Raw genomic sequence first — 22,643 nt, 5'->3', positions numbered from 1 at the left:
TCAAATCTCCCCTCACTCTTCTCTTCTGCAGACTAAACAATCCCAGTTCCCTCAGCCTCTCCTCATAAGTCATGTGCTCCAGACCCCTAATCATTTTCGTTGCTCTCCGCTGGACTCCCTCAACTTATCCACATCCTTTGTGTAGTTGGGGCCCCAAAACTGGATGCTATACTCCAGATGTGGCTTCACCAGTGCCAAATAGAGGGGAATAATCACTTCCCTCGATCTGCTGGCAATGCTCCTACTAATAGAGCCCAGTATGCTGTTGGCCTTCTTGGCAGCAAGGGCACGTTGCTGACTCATATCCAGCTTCTCATCCACTGTAACCCCTAGGTCCTTTTCTGCAGAACTGCTACCTAGCCATTCGGTCCCTAGTCTGTAACAGTGAAGGGGATTCTTCCTTCCTAAGTGCAGGACTCTGCACTTGTCCTTGTTGAACCTCATCAGATTTCTTTTGGCTCAATCCTTTAATTTGTCTAGGTCCCTCTGTATCCGATCCCTACCCTCTAGTGTATCCACCACGCCTCCTAGTTTAGTGTCATCTGCAAACTTGCTGAGAGTGCAGTCCACACCATCCTCCAGATCATTAATGAAGATATTGAACAAAACCGGCCCCAGGACCGACCCTTGGGGCACTCCGCTTGATACCGGCTGCCAACTAGACATGGAGCCGTTGATCACTACCCATTGAGCCCAAGAATCTCCCCAGCTTTCTATCCACCTTATAGTCCATTCATCCAATCCATATTTTTTTAACTTGCTGGCAAGAATACTGTGGGAGACCATATCAAAAGCTTTGCTAAAGTCAAGGAATAACACATCCACTGCTTTCCCCTCATCCACAGACCCAGTTATCTCCTCATAGAAGGCAATTAGGTTAGTCAGGCACGACTTCCCCTTGGTGAATCCATGCTGACTGTTCCTGATCACTTTCCTCTCCTCTAAGTGCTTCAAAATGGATTCCTTGAGGACCTGCTCCATGATTTTGCCATGGACTGATGTGAGGCTGACTGGTCTGCAGGGCCGCTTGGCGGGGGAGGGGCATGGGGGCAGGTGGGGCAATTTGCCCCGGGCCCCGCATGGGTCCCACGAGCCCTGGCCGAGAATCCCTTCCCTGGCACGAGGGGCTTCTCGGAGACGCTGGTGGCCGCCGCACGGAGCTGCGGGATATGCTGCCGCCGGCAGCGCAGCCCTTTTCCAGGGGCTCGACTGGCTGAGCTGCCCGCGGAGCAGGACCTGTGCTCCGGCCCCGGGCGGAGGTAAGCGGGAGGGAGGCGCTGGCGTGGGGCAGGCTGGTCCTGTCCCGCACGGCGCTCAGCCATGCCCCGGGCCCTATGGGGAGGTGAGGATGGGCGCGGGGATGCCTGGGCTCTGTGCCAGCCCAGCCACGGACTCCACTCCGGCAAGCGGTGCCACCTGGCTGCGCCCCACGCGAGTGCTCCTGCTGGGTGCACCAAGCACGGCGCAGGGGCTGGGACGGGGCGGCAATGTGCCCACAGGGGAGCTAGGGGGCTCCCTGCGCTCTTGCAGCACCACTAACGGGCAGCTGCTGGGGACGGGGTGGGAGGGGGCAGGCGCTCTGGCTGCGCTCGCTCGCAGCGCATCTCCCAGGCAGTGGCAGCTCCGGCTGGAAGGACCGCTGCAGGTGGCTGGAGAGGGCACACAGAGTGCGTCTGGTGGCTGTGGGTGACTGGCTGCAGGAGGCGCGCAGAGCTGGGGTGGCTGGAGAGGGCACACAGAGCGCGTCTGGTGGCTGTGGGTGACTCTGGCTGCAGGAGGCGCGCAGAGCTGGGGTGGCTGGAGAGAGCACACACGTGCATCCAGTGGTTATGGGTGAGTGACTGGCTGTAGGGAATGCCCAGAGCTGGGAGTGGAAGTTGGAGCAGTGGTGGGGGCATTTAGGAGTGTTCTCTGCAATGAGTTTGTCAGGCCTCAGCAAGGAAGGGCAAGCCAGTCATTTGGAAGTAGTTCCCACTGTGTCTGGACAATGCTGTGTCCTCATCAATACTTGTCTGGAAAACTTGGCTTGTAAGCACAGCGCTGACTTTTGGAAGCAGAAATTCTCCCCCTCAAGAGGAAATAACCCCTTTGCATTTCTACAGTCCAAAACTCTGTCCATTTTTTCTTCAAATACCCCTAAAAATGTACTGTGGGGGTGAGAGCTTCCCTCCGACAACCTTCAGCTTGTGTATCCCAGCGATTGTAAGACTGGCAAACCAGGCTGATTTTAATGGAATCCAGGACAGTCTGCAGCCTGACAGACAGGAGACTTCACTGGCCTCCGCACCGTGCTAGTGGTCACACAGCACATTGTGTGGTAACCTAGCGCCGTGTCTGTGTACGTAGCTCTACGGTGAAAACCCAGTTGTGCTGTTAACTTGCAGGGCAATAATGTTCTGCCATAAACCTTAACTCCAGTCAATACTATACCCTTTGGTGTGTCTTTGCACTTGGGTTATATGTACTCGGCTGCTTTACAGAAGTAAATACCATGTCCCCCCAATTGACACAGGATCAATAGTTCACATCAGGCAGTAACAGTCCACTTATCCTCATCATGCAAGTTCTGAGCTCAGATTAGGAGCCCTGGTCATGGACAAAGGCCCATTGCGTTAGGTGCTGTGCAAACACAGAACAAAAAGACGGTCCCTCACGTCCCCACATAGTGGTTCTCAAGTTCACAACCAGCTCTAATGCAAATACAGAGCGTGAAAACAATGAACTGGCTGGCTGGTTTCAAGAGCTGTGGGGCAAGATAGACTGATCTGAGTTTGAGATTTTGTTTAGTTTTTCATTTGCTTTCTTCCTGACAAACATTGCAGTAACTTGACTGCTGTGTCTACCCAGGCGGACTTGCTTTTAACTGCTGTGGCAGCTAGAGCACTTCTCCACAGCAAAGGGCCCTTTATAAATGCAGAACATACTAATCAGATCTATTACAGTTACTACCAGGTGACAGGGTCGCCCTGGGGGGGCGGGGGAGGGCAAGTGGGGCAATTTGCCCCAGGCCCCCATGAGAATATAGCATTCTATAGTATTGCAACCTTTTTTTATGGAAGGGGCCCCCGAAATTGTTTTGCCCCAGGCCCCCTGAATCCTCTGGGTGGCTCTGCTGGTCTGTAGTTCCCTGGGTTCTCCTTCTTCTCTTTTTAAAATATGGGCACTATATTTGCCTTTTTCCAATTGTCCGGGACCTCCCCCGATCACCAAGAGTTTTCAGAGATAATGGCCAATGGTTCCGCAATCACATCTGCCAACTCCCTGAGCACCCTCAGATACATTTAATCCGGCCCCATGGACTTGTGCTCATCCAGCTTTTCTAAATAGTCCTGAACCACTTCTTTCTTCACGGAGGGCTGGTCACCTCCTCCCCATACTGTGCTGCCCAGTACAGTAGTCTGGGAGCTGATCTTGTCTGTGAAGACCAAGGCAAAAAAAACATTGAGTACTTCAGCTTTTCCCACATCATCTATCACTATGTTGTCTCCCCGATTCAGTAAGGGGCCCACACTTTCCCTGACCTTCTTCTTGTTGCTAACATACCTGTAGAAACCCTTCTTATTACCCTTCACATCTCTTGCTAGCTGCAACTCCAATTGTGACTTGGCCTTCCTGGTTACACCCCTGCATGCTTGAGCAATATTTTTATACTTCTCCCTAGTCATCTGTCGAAGTTTCCACTTCTTATAAGCTTCCTTTTTGTGTTTAAGCTCACCGAAGATTTCAGTGTTAAGCCAAGCTGGTCGCCTGCCATATTTATTATTTTTTTTGCACATCGGGATGGTTTGTTCCTGCATCCTCAATAAGGCTTCTTTAAAATAGAGCCAGCTCTCCTAACTTAACAAACTATATCAGAGCCAAGCAAAGTGTCTCACCACATTCTTCCAGCAGTCTTACTGACCAAACTTTTCTCTTCAGGCATAGCGAATGCAATGGGCAGAGAGAGACAGTTGTCTGTCCCTCCTGTTTATAGTTCAAGTGCCTCTCTTGAAACACATTTCCAGCTGGGCACTAGAAGACAAAGAGTCTAGGCGGAAGGATTTTCCCCGCTGGTTTTTTCTCACGTGCTTAAGCTTTCTTTGTTTCCCTTCCTGCTTAATGACTCTGTTTAATGCTTAAATACAAAAGATGCAGAGCACACGTTCCTTTGTTCCAGGACAGACCTGTTTGCCCATCTCTGTTTGGGAGGGCTGTGGACTTCGGAACATGTGTTAATAACATCATGCAGGGAAATCTTATAACTTTACATAAAATGATGCCACACATACTTTATCAGGATGATACCGACCAGAAAATTATGAGTTTTGAAATAATATCTCACAAGACATACTCTAGACAAAAATAATTACAATAGTGTGTAGGGTGTGAACACGGGGGTATGTTCTGTCACAGTAGCCAGCCTTTCCTTTCTCAAAACACACACCTAGATATCACACATTGACCTGAGCACATATGTAGTGATTCAAAGCTACTTCCGATTTATCCGGAAATTGTCCAGTGGGTGAAACACAAGTATTCTGTGACCCTCATCTTAATTCACAATAAACTTGTATGTTGCCTTCACCCTGTGTTAATAACTATGTGTTAATTTATGATCCATAACTCGTTAATTCATGTTTCTGTTTGAAAAAGTATCAAGTCTATGTGACCTCATAAATCATCTACTTAGAGAACACCTCCCTCCAGACAGAATGGGTGGGGGGATGGGAGGACAGGAAAGAGAAAAACAACAAGGAGTCTGGTGGCACCTTAAAGACTAACAGATTTATTTGGGCATAAGCTTTCGTGAGTAAAAACCTCACTTCTTCGGATGCAAGAAGTGAGGTTTTTACTCATGAAAGCTTATGCCCAAATAAATCTGTTAGTCTTTAAGGTGCCACCAGACTCCTTGTTGTTTTTGTAGATACAGACTAACACGGCTACCCCCGATACAGGAAAGAGAAGGACTCTGTTATAATCTTTAACCTATTGGGTAGGGTGTAATAAGGTTGGTTCTGGCGGGACCCAACTGAGAGTGCCAATTCAGGACAAATTGCTTAAACAGGGCAGTTACAGCCCAAGGCTGGGGGTTTTCTACCTCTAAGGCAAACCAAACCAGCCAGACAAAGAGGACTTTGGTCTCACCCCCTTGGCTAACCACAAGTCAAACAAGCAATTCCCTTAGACACTCCAGTTTCCCAGTATCACCACCAGTGCCACTCGTTATGGGGATGAATGGTTATGAAAACCAATACCCCAGTAAAAGAAAAAAGGTTCTCCTGATCCCATAGGACCAAGCCCCAGACCCATGTCAATATACAAATCAGATCTTACCCACAAATCACGCTGTTGCCAATCCTTTAGAATCTAAAGTCTAAAGGTTTATTCATAAAAGGAAAAAGATATAGATGAGAGTTAGAATTGGTTAAATGGAATCAATTACATACAGCAATGGCAAAGTTCTTGGTTCAAGCTTGTAGTAGTGATAGAATAAACTGGAGGTTCAAATCAAGTCTCTGGAATGCATCCCCAGCTGGGATAGGTCATCAGTCCTTTGTGTAGAGCTTCTGTTTGTAGCAAAGTCCTTCCAGAGGTAAGAAGCAGGATTGAAGACAAGATGGAGATGAGGCATCAGCCTTTTATAGTCTTTTCCAGGTGTAAGAACACCTCTTTGTTCTTACTGTGGACAATTACAGCAAAATCATAGAATATCAGGGTTGGAAGGGACCTCAGGAGGTCATCTAGTCCAACCCCCTGCTCAAAGCAGGACCAATCCCCAGACAGATTTTTGCCCCAGATCCCTAAATGGTCTCCTCAAGGATTGAACTCACAACCAGCACCGTATTATTGCCTAGGCCGACAAGGCCTAGGCCTAGGGTGGCAAATTTGCAGGGGCGGAAGCTCCCCTCCGCGCCCCGCCCCCCTGCTCCAGCTCACCTCTGCCTCCTCTGCAAGCGCGCCGCCGCGTCCTGTTTCTCTCCCCTCCCAGTGCTTGCGCCGCAAAACAGCTATTTCGCGGGGCAGGGAGGGAGGGGAGAGGAGGGGGAATGCTGCACGCTGGGGGAAGAGGCGGGGCCGGGGGCGGGGATTTAGGGAAGGATCCAATAGGGGAAGGGACGGGGCAGAGTTGGGGCGGGGACTTTAGGGAGGGGGTTGGAATGGGGGCGGGAAAAGGGCGGAGTCGGGGCAGGGCCAGGGCGGCAATTATTTCCCGGCCTAGGGGCGGCAAAATTATTAATCCGCCACTGCTCACAACCCTGGGGTTAGCAGGCCTATACTCAAACCACTGAGCAATCCCTCCCTCAAAATGGAGTCTGGAGTCATATGGGCCAGTCCCTGCATACTTTGCTGAGTTACAAGGCGTATCTGACTTCTCTCAATGGGTCCATTGTATAGCTGATGGTCCTTAATGGGCCATCAAGAAGGCTAGGCAGAGCTAACACCAACTTGTCTGGGATGTCTTCCAGAAGCATAGCATAAATTTGAAATACAGACAGTATAGAGCCAATATTCATAACTTCAACTACAAAATTGATACACACATATAGACAGCATAATCATAACCAGCAAACCAGAACCTTGTCTTAGACACCTCATTTGACCCCCTTTATACAAGATTTGGTGCCACTACAGGACTTTGGTTGCAACCATGTTCTATACGGTCCCAGTTCAAATCAATAACGTGACATAGGGAATTCACCCAGGATGTGGGAGGCCCAGGCTCAAGTCACCCCGTTTTCTGGATGAGAAGAGATTTGAACTGGGGTCTCCCACGAGTCTCCAAACCACTGGACTATTGAGTTATTTTCAATTGCTGCCTGTCCCAATTCACATTTAATTAATTAAACAAACTCTTCAACAAGCAAGACTGAGAGAGACCCACATCAGCAGACCCAATAGCCCAGGGTTAGGGCACTCACCGCCTCCACACCCCTCCAGCTGTATTGGGTGGGAAGGAGCTGAGGCACCTGACTCCAGGACAGAGTTCCCGGCTCTGCATCCCAAGCAGAGACAGCCACCTCCCTGCAGCCCAGACTTAGTGCCTAAATCCCAGAGTGGTATATGGCTTAGGACACCCCCACCCCCCTTTTGCATTTCCCACTGGGTGCCTTAGGGGACTCCCCACCTAGCATGTTGGCGTTTGTGGATCCCATTCTGAGGTGCCCGTCTCTCCCCATTCAGTGTGTAGGGAGCCTGGGCAGACAACTCAGGTTCTGTGGATCCCAGTGATTTTCTAGGTGCCTGCAAGTTAGGTGCTGCAGCTCTCAGCATCGCAACGCCTCCGTCCCTTTGTGGAGCCAGGCCCAAGTGACAACTACGTTCCGCTCTCTTTTTTTAATTCAGAAATTCCGTGAGCTACTGAGCACTGACGTGGGGATAGACTCCTTAACAGAGAAAATGTCTGACCAGGCAACTCCCACTGCTGCATCTGTATGGCATAGAGGTAAGATTTTTACCAGTTGTATTTGGAGAAAGTTGTGACAATTGTGTGATCAAGTCATTGCATCATGGGCCCAGGCTGTGCTGCCAGGCAGCTGTTCATTGGCTCAATATAGGCCTGACCCAATACCCACTGACATCAATCAAGGGACGTCTTTCCAGTGATTTCAATAGACTTTGGGTCAGGCGTTATGTTCATATCTGGAACGATCCACATGGCCACTGCAGCTCTCCCACCAGAGAAACATCAATGACCAGATGTTCAGAGTCCATCTCACTCTGCCTGGTCTAGTATTGAATAGAGCAGGGGGCAGACTGAGCGTGCTCAGGATTCCCACTCTCCCTGGAGAGTCAGTGGCAGTTAAATCTCTGCATGATGAACCTTCCCAGCCTGTCCTCTCTGAGGAGAGAGGAGAAGAGTTTTGACTCAGTAATTCCATCCCAGGCAGGCTGATGAGGGGAAGGGGAAATAGAATTCCCAAGTGGCCTCCTCACCATGAAAAGACGTGTAGAACACTAAGCTAACCCTGTGTTCCCCACTATAGACTCATAGACTTTAAGGCCAGAAGGGACCATTGTGATCATCTAGTCTGAGCTCCTGCACGTTCCAGGTCATAGAACCTCATCCACCCCCTCCTGCAATAGTCCCAGTACCTCTGGCTGAGCTACTGAAGTCCTCAAATCATGAGACTTCAAGTTACAGAGAATCCACCATTTACACAACTTTAAACCTGCCAGTGACTTGTGCCCTGTGCTGCAAAGGAAGTTAAACTCCCCACTGCCAATCTGACCCAGGGGAAAATTCCTTCCTGATCCCAAATAGGGCGGTCAGTTGGACCATGAGCATTTTGACAAGACCCAGCAGCCAGGCACCTGGCAAAGAATTCTCTGTAGTAACTCAGAACCTTCCCCATTTAGTGGCTGATCACTGGCTGCTGGAGATATTTGCTACTAGCAGTCACAGATCAGCTACATGCCATTGTTGGCAGTTTCATCACCCCCTCCATAAACGTATCAAGCTCAGTCTTGAAGCCAGTTAGGGTTTTTGCCACCACTGCTCCCCTTGGAAGGCTGTTCCAGAACTTCACTCCTCCAAAGATTAGAAACCTTCACCTAATTTCAACCCTAACCTTGTTGATGACCCATTTGTTCTTGTGTCAGCGTTGGGTCATAATTTAAATAGCTCCTCTCCCTCCTTGGTGTTTATCCTTCTGATGTGTTTATAGTGAGCAATCGTATCTCCCCTCAGCCTTCTTTTGCTCAGGCTAAACAAGTCAAGACCCTTGAGTCTCCTCTCATAAGGTAGGTTTTCCATTCCTCCAGTTTGAATTAATCTCTCTTACACATGGGAGATCAGAATTGCACACAATCCAAATTCTGACCCCAGCCCCCAGAGCAGACACGTTTCTTGGTCAATCATAGAATCATAGAACTGGAAGGGACCTCAAGAGGTCATCAAGTTCAGTCCCCTGCTCTCATGGCAGGACCAAGCACCATCTATCACATCCCTGACATGTATTTGTCTAACCTGCTCTTAAAAATCTCCAATGATGGAGACTGCACAACCTCCCTAGGCAATTTATTCCAGTGCTCAACCACCCTGACAGTTAGGAAGTTTTTCCTAATGTCCAACCTGAACCTCCTCTCTTGCTACAATTTAAGCCCATTGCTTCTTGTTCTTTCCTCAGAGGTTAAAAAGAATAATTTTTCTCCCTCCTCCTTGTAACAACCTTTTATGTACTTAAACTGTTCTCATGTCCCCTCTAAGTCTTCTCTTCTGCAGACTAAACAAACCCAATTTTTTTCAATCTTCCCTCATAGGTCATGTTTTCTAGACCTTTAATCATTTTTGTTGCTCTTCTCTGGACTTTCTCCAATTTGTCCACATCTTTTCCAAAATATGTGGCACCCAGAACTGGACACAATGCTCCAGCTGAGGCCTAATCAGCGCAGAGTAGAGTGGAAGAATTACTTCTCATGTCTTGCTTACAACACTCCTGCTAATACATCCCAGAATGATGTTTGCTTTTTTTGCAATGCTGTTACACTGTTGACTTATATTTAGCTTCAAACAGTCCTGTGGCACCTTACAGACTAACAGACGTATAGGAGCATGAGCTTTTGTGGGTGAATACCCACTTCTTCGGATGCATGCCAGTTAGGCATCCGAAGAAGTGGGTATTCTCCCACGAAAGCTCATGCTCCTATACGTCTGTTAGTCTATAAGGTGCCACAGGACTCTTTGCTGCTTTTACAGATCCAGACTAACACGGCTACCCCTTTGATACTTATATTTAGCTTGTGGTCCACTATGACCCCCAGATCCCTTGATCCATCATCAATCGGCAGAGTCCACAGTGCAGTCTCTTTAACACCTATATTTCAATCTTTTCAATCTCTGTCTCTCACCCTGGTGCACCACAGAAATGCTCGTGTCAGCAGCCTGTCATCGGGCATTGGGGTGTTTCGCTGTGTGAACTCCCCCTGCCCGGCCCAGGCACACGGGGGGTGACACTGAGTGCTGCCCCCTCTCCCACACGTATTGGGTGAGGTGAGTGCGTCCCCTGATGCAGGAGCTCTCACCCCACAGCTGCCCAGCTCCTGCACAGCAATTATTTCAGCTCCAGTCCCCATCTGTTCAGCCACCCCCAGCCTCATCTCTGCTCCTCCTGGGGTTCCTCATCCCTCTCCCCGGCCTGGGGTGGCTGCAGCAGGTTCCCTTTTCCGGTCCAGGCTGGGAGGGCAGCTCCAGGGGCTTGTCACCCCTTCTGCCCCGCCCAGGCTGGATGCTGCAGGGGGAGGGCAGAGGAGCAGGGGAGGGGGCAGGAGAGAGGGGCACTGCTGTGAGCGCTGGGCTCTGTTCCCCCATGTGAGAGCGGCCAGTGGAGGGGAAACTCGCCGGCTTCTGCCAGGGCTGCACTTCCCAAGGGGCTGGTGCTTTCACAGCATCGTCAGACAGGCTCCAGCCCCTCTGCAATCCCGTCACTCACGGAGAATCACGAGTGCTGGCAATGCTGAGTAGCAAATGGTCCTTGTCCCGAGGAGCTGACACTGCAGACAGAGAGGACAGACAGCGGGCAGGGGAAGGGGTAGAACACACCAGCAGAGTGAACAATGTGATGGCAGCAAACAGCACGTTAGTGCCATTTTTTGGGTGGGGTGTTATTTGAAAATGAAAATCAATGTGAAGAGAAGGGGGCCGGGGAGACGAGGGTAGGAGGAGCAGGTGTGGAATGAAGTTTCTTTATGGTTAGTAAACTTTTGAAATAAACGATCACAAACAAGGGAAACTGAGCTAAGAGATTTCCAGTTCAACAATCTATTCATGACCAATTTTTTCCATGATTGAAGTAAGCTGTACTGACCGGCTGACGTACTCTCTCTCTCTTGTTCCCAGCACAATCTGATCTGAGAATCGTCCTTGTTGGTAAAACTGGAGCTGGGAAAAGTGCAGCAGGAAACACAATTCTTGGTGCTGAACAATTTATTTCGGATATCTCACCCTCTTCAGTTACAAAGGATTGTGAAAAACAGGAAGCGTTTGTCAATGAGAGGAAAATTACAGTGCTTGATACTCCTGGCCTTTTTGACTCTAAGATACATAATGAAGAGACTTGCCAAAAAATAGGTGCGTCTCTTAACCGCCTCTCTCCAGGGATCCATGCCATTATTCACATCATACAGCTGGGTAGTTTCAGCCAAGAAGAAAAGGACGTGGCCAAGGAGATAGAAAAGCTTTTCCAGTTTAAAGCAAAGAAACACATGATCATCCTGTTCACCCGAAAAGAAGACTTAGGGAAGAAAACACTGGACGAGTTCTTAGCAAAGGCTGATGAAGATCTTCGGAGGCTGATTCAGACTTGTGGAAACCGACGCCTCGCTTTCAACAACAGAGCCGAAGGAACAGAAAAGTCTGCTCAGGTTTCTGAATTGCTTAAAATGATTGATGCCATGGTGTATGGAAACTGTGAACAGCCCTGTTATACTGAAGAAATGTTTAAGGAGGACAAGTTATTTCTCCAAAGATTTTGTTCTATACTCTAATTGATTACGATCATCTGAGACAGGGGTTTCTTGTAATTTTTATCTTTTTAAAATGGGTTTTGGAACACTTGCTTAATGTTAAGGCTTTGATTGGTATAAAAATCTTAGAACTGAGATTAAAATATTTACAACATTTCCCTTAAATGTATCATTAATTTCACCTTGGATAATAAAACCTGGAAGAATTTTAAATCAAATTCAATTTTCATCATTTTATTGTTTTACTTTTTATATTTCTCTCTGCTTCATCAGTGAAACCAGACCAGTCAGCTTCCCTTTTTTTGTTCTCGTGTGGTTCTCATTCACCAGCACAATGGGGTCTGTCTGGATTTCCAGCCGTACAGTGGAATGAAACCCCTCTGCCCCAATTGTTCAGTGAAATAGAAGTTTGCTTTTGAAATGATTGTAGTGTTCTGTGCGTAAATGAGTATGCATGGAATATAAATAAATAAGAGAAAAAAAATGCCAGTAAATTACAAAAGGGGGAAGTAAAAATACAAGATGCCAGTATCATCATCCTGAGACCCCGATGGTTGGATGAGAGTGCAGATTGATGACCCTAAAGTGCAAAGGCATCCGCCCTAAATAAGATACAAGATATGAGATAAGGAAATGGAGAATCGCTGTGAAAACAACATGCTTCTGATGAAAGAGAAACTGTGAAAAACATTAGTTTGTAATTAATGATCCAAGCATGACACAGCAGAGTCCATAGGCTTACATGAGGATTTGTTGCTATAAAAGATAGGCGAGAGCCAAGGGACTTTGGTTTCATCTTGACAAGTCTCCAACCCCCCGAGCATCATGTCGCGACTGACAGAACCCAGCTCCTCCCTACCCATGATCAATCTAGCTGGCCACTAGATTGATCCAGACCCTGGACTGGTAACTATAACATCGACTGGCGGGACTGTGTGTGTGTGTGTGTGTGTGTGTGTGTATCTGTCTGTCTGTCTGTTTATGTGAGCATATGGTAGCTGCTTTGCTATTGTATTCTTAATAAACTCGGTGAATTGCCTTATCCCCTGAAAAAGATCCTGTGTGCTTCTCATAAGCATAACAACTGAGGAGTCACCCTCAGCAAGACCTCGTTAAGCCAGGAGCTCGAATGTCAGAGCCGTGGTCTAGTTTAACCTGTTCCTCCCCACTGTTGAAAGATAGAGCTAAATAGGTTTTGTTAGGTGGGCCGGGCCGGTTTGTTTACCTGCCACGTCCACAGGTTCAGCCGATCGCGGCTCCCACTGGCCACGGTTCGCCGCTCCAGGCCAATGGGGGCTGCGGGAAGCAGCGCAGGCCGAGGGATGTGGTAGCCGCCGCTTCCCGTAGCCCCCCCAGTGGGAGCTGCGATCGGCCGAACCTGCAGACGTGGCAGGTAAACAAACCAGCCCGGCCCACCAGGGGCTTTCCCTGAACAAGCGGCGGACCGGCTTTGAGAACCACTGATCTAGACCATTCCTGACACGTGTTTGTCTAACCTCCATTTAAAAATCTCCAATGATGGAGATTCCACAACCTCCCTAGGCAATTTATTCTAGTGCTTAACCACCCTGACAGGTAAGAAGTTTTTCCTAATGTCCAACCTAAACCTCCCTTGCTGCAATTTAAGCCCATTGCTTCTTGTCCTATCCTCAGAGGTTAAAAAGAATATTTTTTCTCCCTCTTCCTTGTAACAACCTTTTATGTACATGAAAACTGGTATCATGTCCCCTCTCAGTCTTCTCTTTTCCAAACTAAACAAACCCAGTTCTTTTAATCGTCCTTCATAGGTCATGTTTTCTAGAGCTTTCATCATTTTTGTTGCTCTTCTCCGGACTTTCTCCAATTTGTCCACATCTTTCCTGAAATGTGGCGCCCTGAACTGGACACAATACTCCATTTGAGGCCTAATCAGTGCGGAGTAGAGTGGAAGAATTACTTTTCATGTCTTGCTTTCAACACTCCTGCTAATACATCCCAGAAGGATGTTCGCTTTTTTTGCAAAAGCATTACACTGTTGACTTACATTTAGCTTGTGATACACTATGACCCCCAGATCCTTTTCCACAGTACTCCTTCCTAGGCATTTATTTCCCATACTATATGTGTGCAACTGGTTGTTCCTTCCTAAATGGAGTACTTTGCATTTGTCCTTATTGAATGTTATCCTATTTACTTCAGACCATTTCTCCAGTTTGTCCAGATCATTTTGAATGTTAATCCTATCGTCCAAAGCATTTGCAACCCTTCCCAGCTTGGTATTGTCTGCAAACTTCATAAGTGTACTCTGTATGCCATTATCTAATTCATTGATGAAGATATTGAACAGAACTGGACCCAGTACTGATTCCAGTGGGACCCCACTCGTTATGCCCTTCCAGCGTGACTGTGAACCACTGATAACTACTTTCTAGGAAGAGTTTTCCAACCAGTTTTACACCCACCTTATAGTAGCTCCATCTAGTTTTCATTTCCCTAGTTTGTTTATGAGAAGATCATGTGAAACAGTATGAAAAGCTTTACTAAAATAAAGATATACCACTTCTAACACTTCCCCCCTATCCACAAGGCTGGTTACCCCGTCAAACAAAGATATCAGGTTGGTCTGACATGAATTTTTCTTGACATATCCAGGCTGACTGTTACTTATCACATCATTATCTTCTAGATGTTTGCAAATTGATTCCTTAATTATTTGCTCTATTATCTTTCCGGGTACAGAAGTTAAGCTGACTGGACTATAATTCCCTGGGTTGTCCTTATTTCCATTTTTATAGATGGGCACTAGATTTGCCCTTTTCCAGTCTTCCATGACTTTTCAAAGATCATCGCTAATGGCTCAGATATCTCCTCAGTCAGCTCCTTGAGTATTCTAGGCTGCATTTTATCAGGCCCTGGTGACCTGAAGCCATGTAATTTGTCCAAGTTATTTTTAACTTGTTCTTTCTCTATTTTAGCCTCTTCTGATCCTATCTCTTTCACTGGCATTCTCTATGTTAGACGTCCAGTCACCACCAACCTCCTTGGTGAAAACAGAAACAAAGAAGTCATTAAGCACCTCTGCCATTTCCACATTTTCAGTTATTATTTTTCCACGTCATTGAGTAATGGACCTACCCTGTCCTTGGTCTTTCTCTTGCTTCTAATGTATTTGTAGAATGTTTTCCTGTTACCCTTTATGTCTCTAGCTAGTTTGATCTCATTCTGTACCTTGGCCTTTCTAATTTTGTCTCTACATACTTGTGTCGTTTGTTTTCATTCATCCTTTGTAATTTGACCTAGTTTCCACTTTTTGTAGGACTCTTTTTTTTATTTTTAGATCACTGAAGATCTCCTGGTTAAGCCAGGGTGGTCTCTTGCCATACTTCCTTTCTTTCCTACACAGTGGGATAGTTTGCTCTTGTGCCCTTAATAATATCTCTTTGAAAAACTGCCAATTGTCTTCAATTGCTTTTCCCCTTAGACTTGCTTCCCATGGGATCTTACCTACCAACTCCCTGAGTTTGCTAAAGTCTGCCTTCTTGAAATCCAATGTTTTTATTTTGCTGTTCTCCCTCCTACCATTCCTTAGAACAGAGGTGGGCAAACTATGGCCCGCGGGTGCTATCCGGGCCGCAGGCCCCTCCTGCCCAGCCCCTGAGCTCCTGGCCCAGGAGACTAACCCCCAGCCCCTTCCATGCTGTTTCCCCTTCCCTCTGGGTGGCGGGGCTGTGAGCTCCTGGGGCAGTGTAGCTGCAGAGCCTGGCCTGACCCAGTGCTCTGTGCTGCGTGGTGGTGTGGCTGGCTCCAGCCACTGGTGCTCCAGGCAGCACAGTAAGAGGGCAGGGAGCGGGGGGGTTGATAGAGGACAGGGGAGTTGGGAGGGGGGGTGGACAGGGGTTGGGGAACAGGGGGGTTGAATGGGGGCAGGGATCCCGGGGGGCAGTCAGGAAGGAGAGGAGGGGTTGAATGGGGCAGCAAGGGGCAGTCAGGGGTGGGGATTCTGGGGGCGGTCAGGGGACAGGGAGCAGGAGGGTGGATGGGTCAGGGATTCCAGGGGGGCCGTCAGGGAACGGGGGGGTTGGATGGGGCAGGAGTCAGGGGGGCATCAGGGGGTGAGAAGCGGGGGCAGAGGCCTGGCCATGCCTGGCTGTTTGGGGAGGCACAGCCTCCCCTAACCGGCCCTCCATACAATTTCCGAAACCCAATGCAGCCCTCAGGCCAAAAAGTTTGCCCGCCCCTGCCTTAGACTCATGAACTCTACCATTTCATGATCACTTTCACCCAAGCTGCCTTCCACCTTCAAATTCTCAACCAGTTCCTCCCTATTTGTCAAAAATCAAATCTAGAACAGCCTCTCCCCTAGTAGCTTTCTCCAACTTCTGAAATAAAAAATTGTCTCTAATACATTCCAAGAACTTGTTGGATAATCTGGGCCCTTCTGTGTTAGTTTCCCAACAGACATCTGGGTAGTTGAGGTCCCCCATCACCACCAAGTCCTGTGCTTTGGATTATTTTGTGAGCTGTTTAAAAAAAGCCTCATCCACCTCTTCTTCCTGCTTAGGTGTTCTGTAATAGACCCCTACCATGACATCACCCTTGTTTTTACCCCTTTTATCCTTACCCACAGACTTTCAACAAGTCTGTCTCCTATTTCCATCTCAACCTCCATACAAATGTATACATTTTTAATATATAAGGCAACACCTCCTCCCTTTTTTCCTGCCTGTCCTTCCTGAGCAAGCTGTATCCATCTATACCAATATTCCAGTCATGCATACTATCTCACCAGGTCTCGGTGATGCCAACTATGTCATAGTTGTGTTCATTTACGAGCATTACGAGTTCTTTCTGCTTATTCCCCATACTTCTTGAATTAGTATACAGACATCTAAGATACTGATTTGATTTCCCCGCAGTTCTGTCTTGTCTCTCCTTTATCTCTGCCATAACAACCCATGGTCCCCACCCCAAATTCTGGACCTTCTCCCAGATCTCCATGTGTTTGACTTACCTGTGGGCTTTGGTCACCTGCCCCCTTTGAACCTAGTTTAAAGCCCGCCTCACTACATTAGCCAGTCTGTATCCAAATATGCTCTTCCCCTTCCTTGATAGGTGGACCCCCTCTCTGCTTATCAGTCCTTCTTGCTGGAACAGCATCCCATGGTCAAGGAAGCTGAAGCCCTTCTGGTGACACCATGCTTGCAGCCAGGCATTCACCTCCAGGATGCAACTGTCTCTGCCCAGGCCCCTACCCTTGACCGGAAGGATCGAAGAGAACACCACCTGCACTCCAAACTCCCTCACCCTTACTCACAGAGCCTTGCAGTCACTTCTGATCTGCTGAGGGTCATACCTCATAGTATCATTAGTGCCCACATGGATGAGTAGCATGGGGTAGTAGTCAGAGGCCAGATGATCCTTGACAATCCCTCCGTAACGTCTCGGATATGGTCCCCTGGCAGGCAGCATTTCTCCTGGGATGCCATGTCAGGGCAATAGATGGGTGCCTCCGTCCCCCTCAGAAGAGAGTCTTCAACCACCACTACCCTATGTTTCCTCCTGGAAGTGGTGGCCGCAGACCTCCCAGCATTGAGGGTACTTGGCTTCGCTTCCTCCCCCTTAGGGGGTGATTCCTCATCGCTTGTTGCCAGAGCAGCATAACGGGTGGCTTGGGTGTAGGGGTGGAGCACTGTCTGCTTCCAGAAGTAACCAGCTGCCAGTTTCCTCCCTGTGACAGAGCCATCTCCTCCTCCCGCGGGAGCATAACAGCAGCCCTCTGTAGCTGGATAGCTTCCTCAGCCTTGGATCTCTCCATGTGAATACTCTTGAGGAATTCCTCGTGGGCTCGGATGCTCCTCAGCCTGGCCACCTCCTCCTGTAGCTCTCCCATCGGCTTCCTGAGAGATTTCACCAGCAGGCACCTTTCGCATTGGATGGTCCTCCCAGCCTGGCTTTCTGTGAGTGGGAAATGCAGGCCACAGTCTCTACAAATCCACACCAGGATCTGGGTAGAGGTATCCATGGCTTGGTTCTCTGGATACAGGCACAAGCGGAGGAGACAGGACTAGCATTGTCACTGATGATGTGGCCCCTTCCGACCATAGCGACTGTAATACAACTCCCTTTCAAACTCCCCTTCTTTGTGGTCCCCTTGTTGCTAGCTCCCCATGGTCACTTAGCCTCTGGCTTTTAAGGCCTTCTCTCCTAGGTCAGTCCTACCCTCTCGTTAATTACACACGGGGAGGGTGATCACAAGGCTGATTGAAGCTGATCAAGGATGATCCAGGGAACAGAGGATCAAACAGTCCCCAGACACACAATCCCGACTGAGCCAGTAACTGAAATAACCTAAAAGAGAGAGAAAAATGCAAACAGCCAAACAAACTCACTCACCCCCAGGTTAGTACTCGCACCTTGTTCGTTCAGCAGCAATATCTCCTTCTCCTCCCTCAAACTCTCCTGTTTGCGGATGTTCCACTCCATGCATCTGATGAAGTGGGTTCTAGCCCACAAAAGCTTATGCCCAAATACATTTGTTAGTCTCTAAAGTGCCACAAGGACTCCTCATTGTTTTTGTTTGTGGATTGTGTGTCTGGGGACTGTTTGAGCCTTTGTTCCCTGGATCATCCTTGATCAGCTGTGATCAGCCTTAATCAGCCTTGTGATCACCCTCCCCCTGTATGATTAACGAGGGGGTAGGGCTGACCTAGGAGAGAAGACCTTAAAAGCCAGAGGCTAAGTGACCAAGGGGAGTTAGTGACCAGGGGACTGCAAACAGGGGACTTTGAGGGGGAAGAAGGAGATCCCCTGCTGAACGAACAAGGTGAGAGGACTAACTTGGGGGTGAGTAAATTTGTTTGGCTGTTTGTGTTTTTCTTTCTTTCAGGTTATTGCTGTTATAGAAGCTCGCCCCTGCCTTGCGAGCCTTCCTGTGGATGCCTTAGCCAGAATATGGATAATGGCTGCTCCTGAGAGTCATCGAAGCATGCAAGGGCATGTGACTTGCTCCTGTGACGCTGGACTCCATCTTGTGCCTGTAATTTTCCACAACTGGAACTTTTCCACAACTTCTCAGACTGAGAACTTTGTTGTTGACAGTAAAATTCCATCCATGTGGGACAAGGTATAAAAGACTCTGGAAACATTTCCATTTTGCCTCTTTCCTGCTCTGATCTCTGGACTTTGGACTTACACTAAAAGGAGAATTCCAACCAATGGACTGAGGACTTCCCAATCTTTTGAGAGTTACCAGAGACTTTAAAAGCCACCAGTCGGTAACATCACTGCTACAAACCTGATATAAGAACTGTGACCAGGGCGGACCCGGAGAACAGAAGGGTGTGCTGTCTCCCGGGCGCAAGGATACGCGATGTGGACCTGCGGTTGAAAAGGATCCTAAAAGGAGCAGGTAAGAACCCCTTGATAATCCTTCATGTGGGAACGAATGACACGGCTAGGTTCTCGTTAGAGAGGATCAAGGGAGATTATGCCAGGCTGGGGAAGACGCTCAAGGAGATAGAGGCTCAGATTATCTTTAGTGGGATTCTGCCCGTTCCGAGGGAAGGGCAGCAAAGGGCTGATAGGATTGTGAGAATAAATAGTTGGCTAAGGGAGTGGTGCTATAAGGAGGGCTTTGGGATGTATGGCCACTGGGAGGCTTTCGGGGACAGACACCTGTTCTCGCGGGATGGGCTTCACCTGAGTAGGGAAGGAAATAGACTTCTGGGAGGGAGGCTGGCTCATCTAATCAAAAGAGCTTTAAACTAGGAAGTTTGGGGAGACGGTTGGGAGATGCACAGTTAATCTCCACGCCAGATTCCAGTATGGAAAAGGTGAGTAAAAGGAGAGGAGACATAGCCGGGGAGATGAGATTGGACATAGGAAGGACAGGGGGGACGGACACAAGGAGGCCCGCAACATATAGTGCTGCTAATGGGAGACGGGCTAAACGACATACATTAGGGTGTTTATACACCAATGCCAGAAGCCTAGGTAATAAAATGGAGGAATTGGAGCTCTTGGTCCAGGAACTGAAACCGGATATCGTAGGAATAACGGAAACGTGGTGGAATGGCAGTCAAGACTGGAACATAGGTATGGAGGGGTATGCGCTGTTTAGGAAAGACCGGAACAAAGGTAAAGGTGGGGGGGTGGCCTTGTATGTCAATAGTGAAATAAACTGTAAAGAAATAATAGTGGATGGATTAGATAACACAGAGTCTGTCTGGGCAATACTCACACTGGGTAATAGGACTACTAGAGCCTCTCCGGGGATAGTGCTTGGAGTGTGCTATAGACCGCCGGGATCGACGCAGGATATGGATAAGGAACTATTTAATGTGTTTAGAGAAGTAATTACTAACAGAAACTGTGTAATTATGGGGGACTTTAACTTCCCTGATATAGATTGGGGAACAAACGCTAGTAGCAATAACAGGGCTCAGATGTTCCTAGAAGTGCTTGCTGATCAATTCCTCCATCAAGTGGTAACTGAACCGACGAGGGGGGAGGCCATTTTAGATTTGATTCTGGCAAGTAGTGAGGACCTTGTTGAGGAAGTGGTAGTAGGGGACAATTTGGGCTCCAGTGATCATGAGCTAATTCGGTTTAAAATACATGGAAGGAGTAACAGAATTAAATCAAAGACTAGGGTTTATAATTTTAAAAAGGCCAATTTTAACAAACTAAGGGGACTGGTAAGGGAAGTGGACTGGGCAAACGTATTAATGGATTTAAAAGCAGAAGAAGCCTGGGATTACTTTAAGTTAAAGATGCATGAGCTGTCGGAGGCCTGTATTCCAAAAAAGGGAAAAAGATTACTAAGCAAGAGATTTAGACCGAGCTGGATGAGCGACCGACTCAAAGGGGCGATTAGGAAAAAACAGAAAGCGTATAAAGAGTGGAAGAGGGGAGGGATCAGTAAGGAAATGTACCTAAGTGAAGTCAGAGAATGTAGAGATAGAGTGAGAAAGGCCAAAGGCCGTGTAGAGTTGGAACTAGCGAGGGGAATTAAAAGCAATAGTAAGAGGTTTTACAGCCACATAAATAGGAAGAGAGCAAAGAAAGAAGAAGTGGGACCTCTGAAGTCTATTGCCGGAGAGGAGATTAAAGACAATCTAGGCATGGCGCAATATCTTAATGAATATTTTGCATCGGTGTTTAATGAGGCCAATGAAGGTATTAGGGATACTAGCACCACTATAGAGGGGCATTCGGGATGGGGGATTACCGTATCCGAGGTGGAAACAAAACTTGAACGCCTTAATGGGGCTAAGTCGGGAGGACCGGACGATCTACATCCGAGAATATTGAAGGAATTGGCGCGGGAAATAGCAGGCCCGTTAGCGATAATATTTAATGAATCTGTAAACTCGGGGGTGGTCCCGTTAGACTGGAGAATAGCTAATGTGGTTCCTATTTTCAAGAAAGGGAAAAAAAGTGATCCGGGTAACTACAGGCCTGTTAGTCTAACATCTGTAGTGTGCAAGGTGTTAGAGAAAATTCTGAAAGAGAAACTAGTTGAGGACCTGGAGGGTAGTGGCAATTGCGATAAATTACAACATGGTTTTACGAAGGGCAGATCGTGCCAAACGAATCTGATCTCCTTCTTTGAGAAAGTAACGGATTTATTAGATAAGGGAAATGCGGTGGACCTAATATACCTGGATTTCAGTAAAGCGTTTGATACTGTACCCCATGAGGAATTATTGGTTAAACTGAAAAACATGGGGATCGATATGAAAATCCAGAAGTGGATAAGGAATTGGTTACTGGGGAGAATGCAGCGGGTTGTATTAAAGGGTGAACTGTCGGGTTGGAGGGAGGTTACTAGTGGAGTGCCTCAAGGTTCGGTTTTGGGACCCATTTTATTTAATCTATTTATAACTGACCTCGGAACCGATTGCAGGAGTGGGCTGATAAAATTTGCGGATGATACGAAGGTGGGAGGCGTTGTAAATTCGGAGGAGGACAGGGATATCCTGCAGGGAGACTTGAATGAGCTTGTGAATTGGAGTATCAGAAATAGGATGAAATTTAATAGTGAAAAGTGTAAGGTGATGCATTTGGGGATGACTAATAACAATTTTAGTTACAAGATGGGGACGCATTGGTTAGAAGTAACGGAAGAGGAGAAGGACCTAGGGGTTCTTGTAGACCGCAGGATGACTATGAGTCGACAATGTGACGTGGCGGTGAAAAAAGCCAATGCGGTCTTGGGATGCATTAGGCGAGGTATATCTAGTAGGGATAAGGAGGTCCTGCTTCCGTTGTACAAGGCGCTGGTGAGACCTCATTTGGAGTACTGTGTGCAGTTCTGGTCTCCCATGTTTAAAAAAGATGAACTCAAACTGGAACGGGTGCAGAGAAGGGCCACTAGGATGATCAGAGGAATGGAAAAGCTGTCGTACGAAAGGAGACTAGAGGAGCTTGGGTTGTTTAGTCTGACAAAGCGAAGGCTGAGAGGGGATATGATTGCTATCTTTAAATATATTAGAGGGATTAATACAAGGGAGGGAGAAGAATTATTCCAGCTTAGTACTAACGTGGATACCAGAACGAATGGATACAAACTGGCCGTGGGGAAGTTCAGACTTGAAATTAGACGAAGGTTTCTGACCGTCAGAGGGGTGAAATATTGGAACGGCCTACCGAGGGAAACGGTGGGGGCGACGGACCTGTCCGGTTTTAAGATAAAGTTAGATAAGTTTATGGAGGGAATGGTTTAATGGTAAAACATAGTAGTCAAGGAAAGCCAAGCAATGGTGGGTAAATAGTATAATGGCTAACGGGGTCGGGCTGGAGACTCTTGCCTATATGCTCGGGGTCTTACTGATCGCCACATTTGGGGTCAGGAAGGAATTTTCCTCCAGGGCAGATTGGCTGAGCCTCTGGAGGTTTTTCGCCTTCCTCCGCAGCATGGGGCAGGGATCTCTAGCAGGAGGGTCTCTGCCGATTGCAGTCACTAAAAACAGGATTGGGGACTTCAACAGCAGAGTCCAGGGAAGGGGTAGGGACGGTTTTATGGCCTGCAGCATGCAGGGGGTCAGACCAGATGATCATAATGGTCCCTTCTGACCTTAAAGTCTATGAGTCTATGAGTCAATGATTGGATGTTTAGGATTTCTTTGACCATTTTAACTCTCTCCTTCTTTTCTCTTAGAAATAAACCTTTACAAATTAGATCCTAAAGGATTGGCAACGGTGTGATTATTGGGTAAGAT

General features: G+C 47.8%; 1 protein-coding gene across 4 annotated transcripts in view; it reads left to right on the top strand.

The window, feature by feature from the left end:
- The window catches only part of LOC135981889 (GTPase IMAP family member 4-like), a 71,571-nt gene extending 59,075 nt beyond the window's left edge, over positions 1 to 12,496 (top strand). For 2 of the 4 annotated variants that reach the window (XM_065586658.1, XM_065586657.1), the window contains exons 2-3: positions 7,324 to 7,423; positions 10,820 to 12,496. In XM_065586658.1, the coding sequence (XP_065442730.1) occupies positions 7,378 to 7,423; positions 10,820 to 11,463 (690 nt within the window). In that variant the 5' untranslated portion in view covers positions 7,324 to 7,377 and the 3' untranslated portion in view covers positions 11,464 to 12,496. Of the gene's footprint in view, positions 1 to 7,323; positions 7,424 to 10,816 lie in introns of all 4 variants that reach the window. The other 2 variants (XM_065586656.1, XM_065586655.1) reach the window with 1 other exon arrangement.
- The last annotated feature ends 10,147 nt before the right edge of the window (positions 12,497 to 22,643 follow it).

This window comes from Chrysemys picta, chromosome 2 (assembly GCF_011386835.1).
Source record: "Chrysemys picta bellii isolate R12L10 chromosome 2, ASM1138683v2, whole genome shotgun sequence".
Lineage (NCBI taxonomy): Eukaryota > Metazoa > Chordata > Testudines > Emydidae > Chrysemys > Chrysemys picta.
This window is presented reverse-complemented; position numbering and strand designations above follow the sequence as displayed.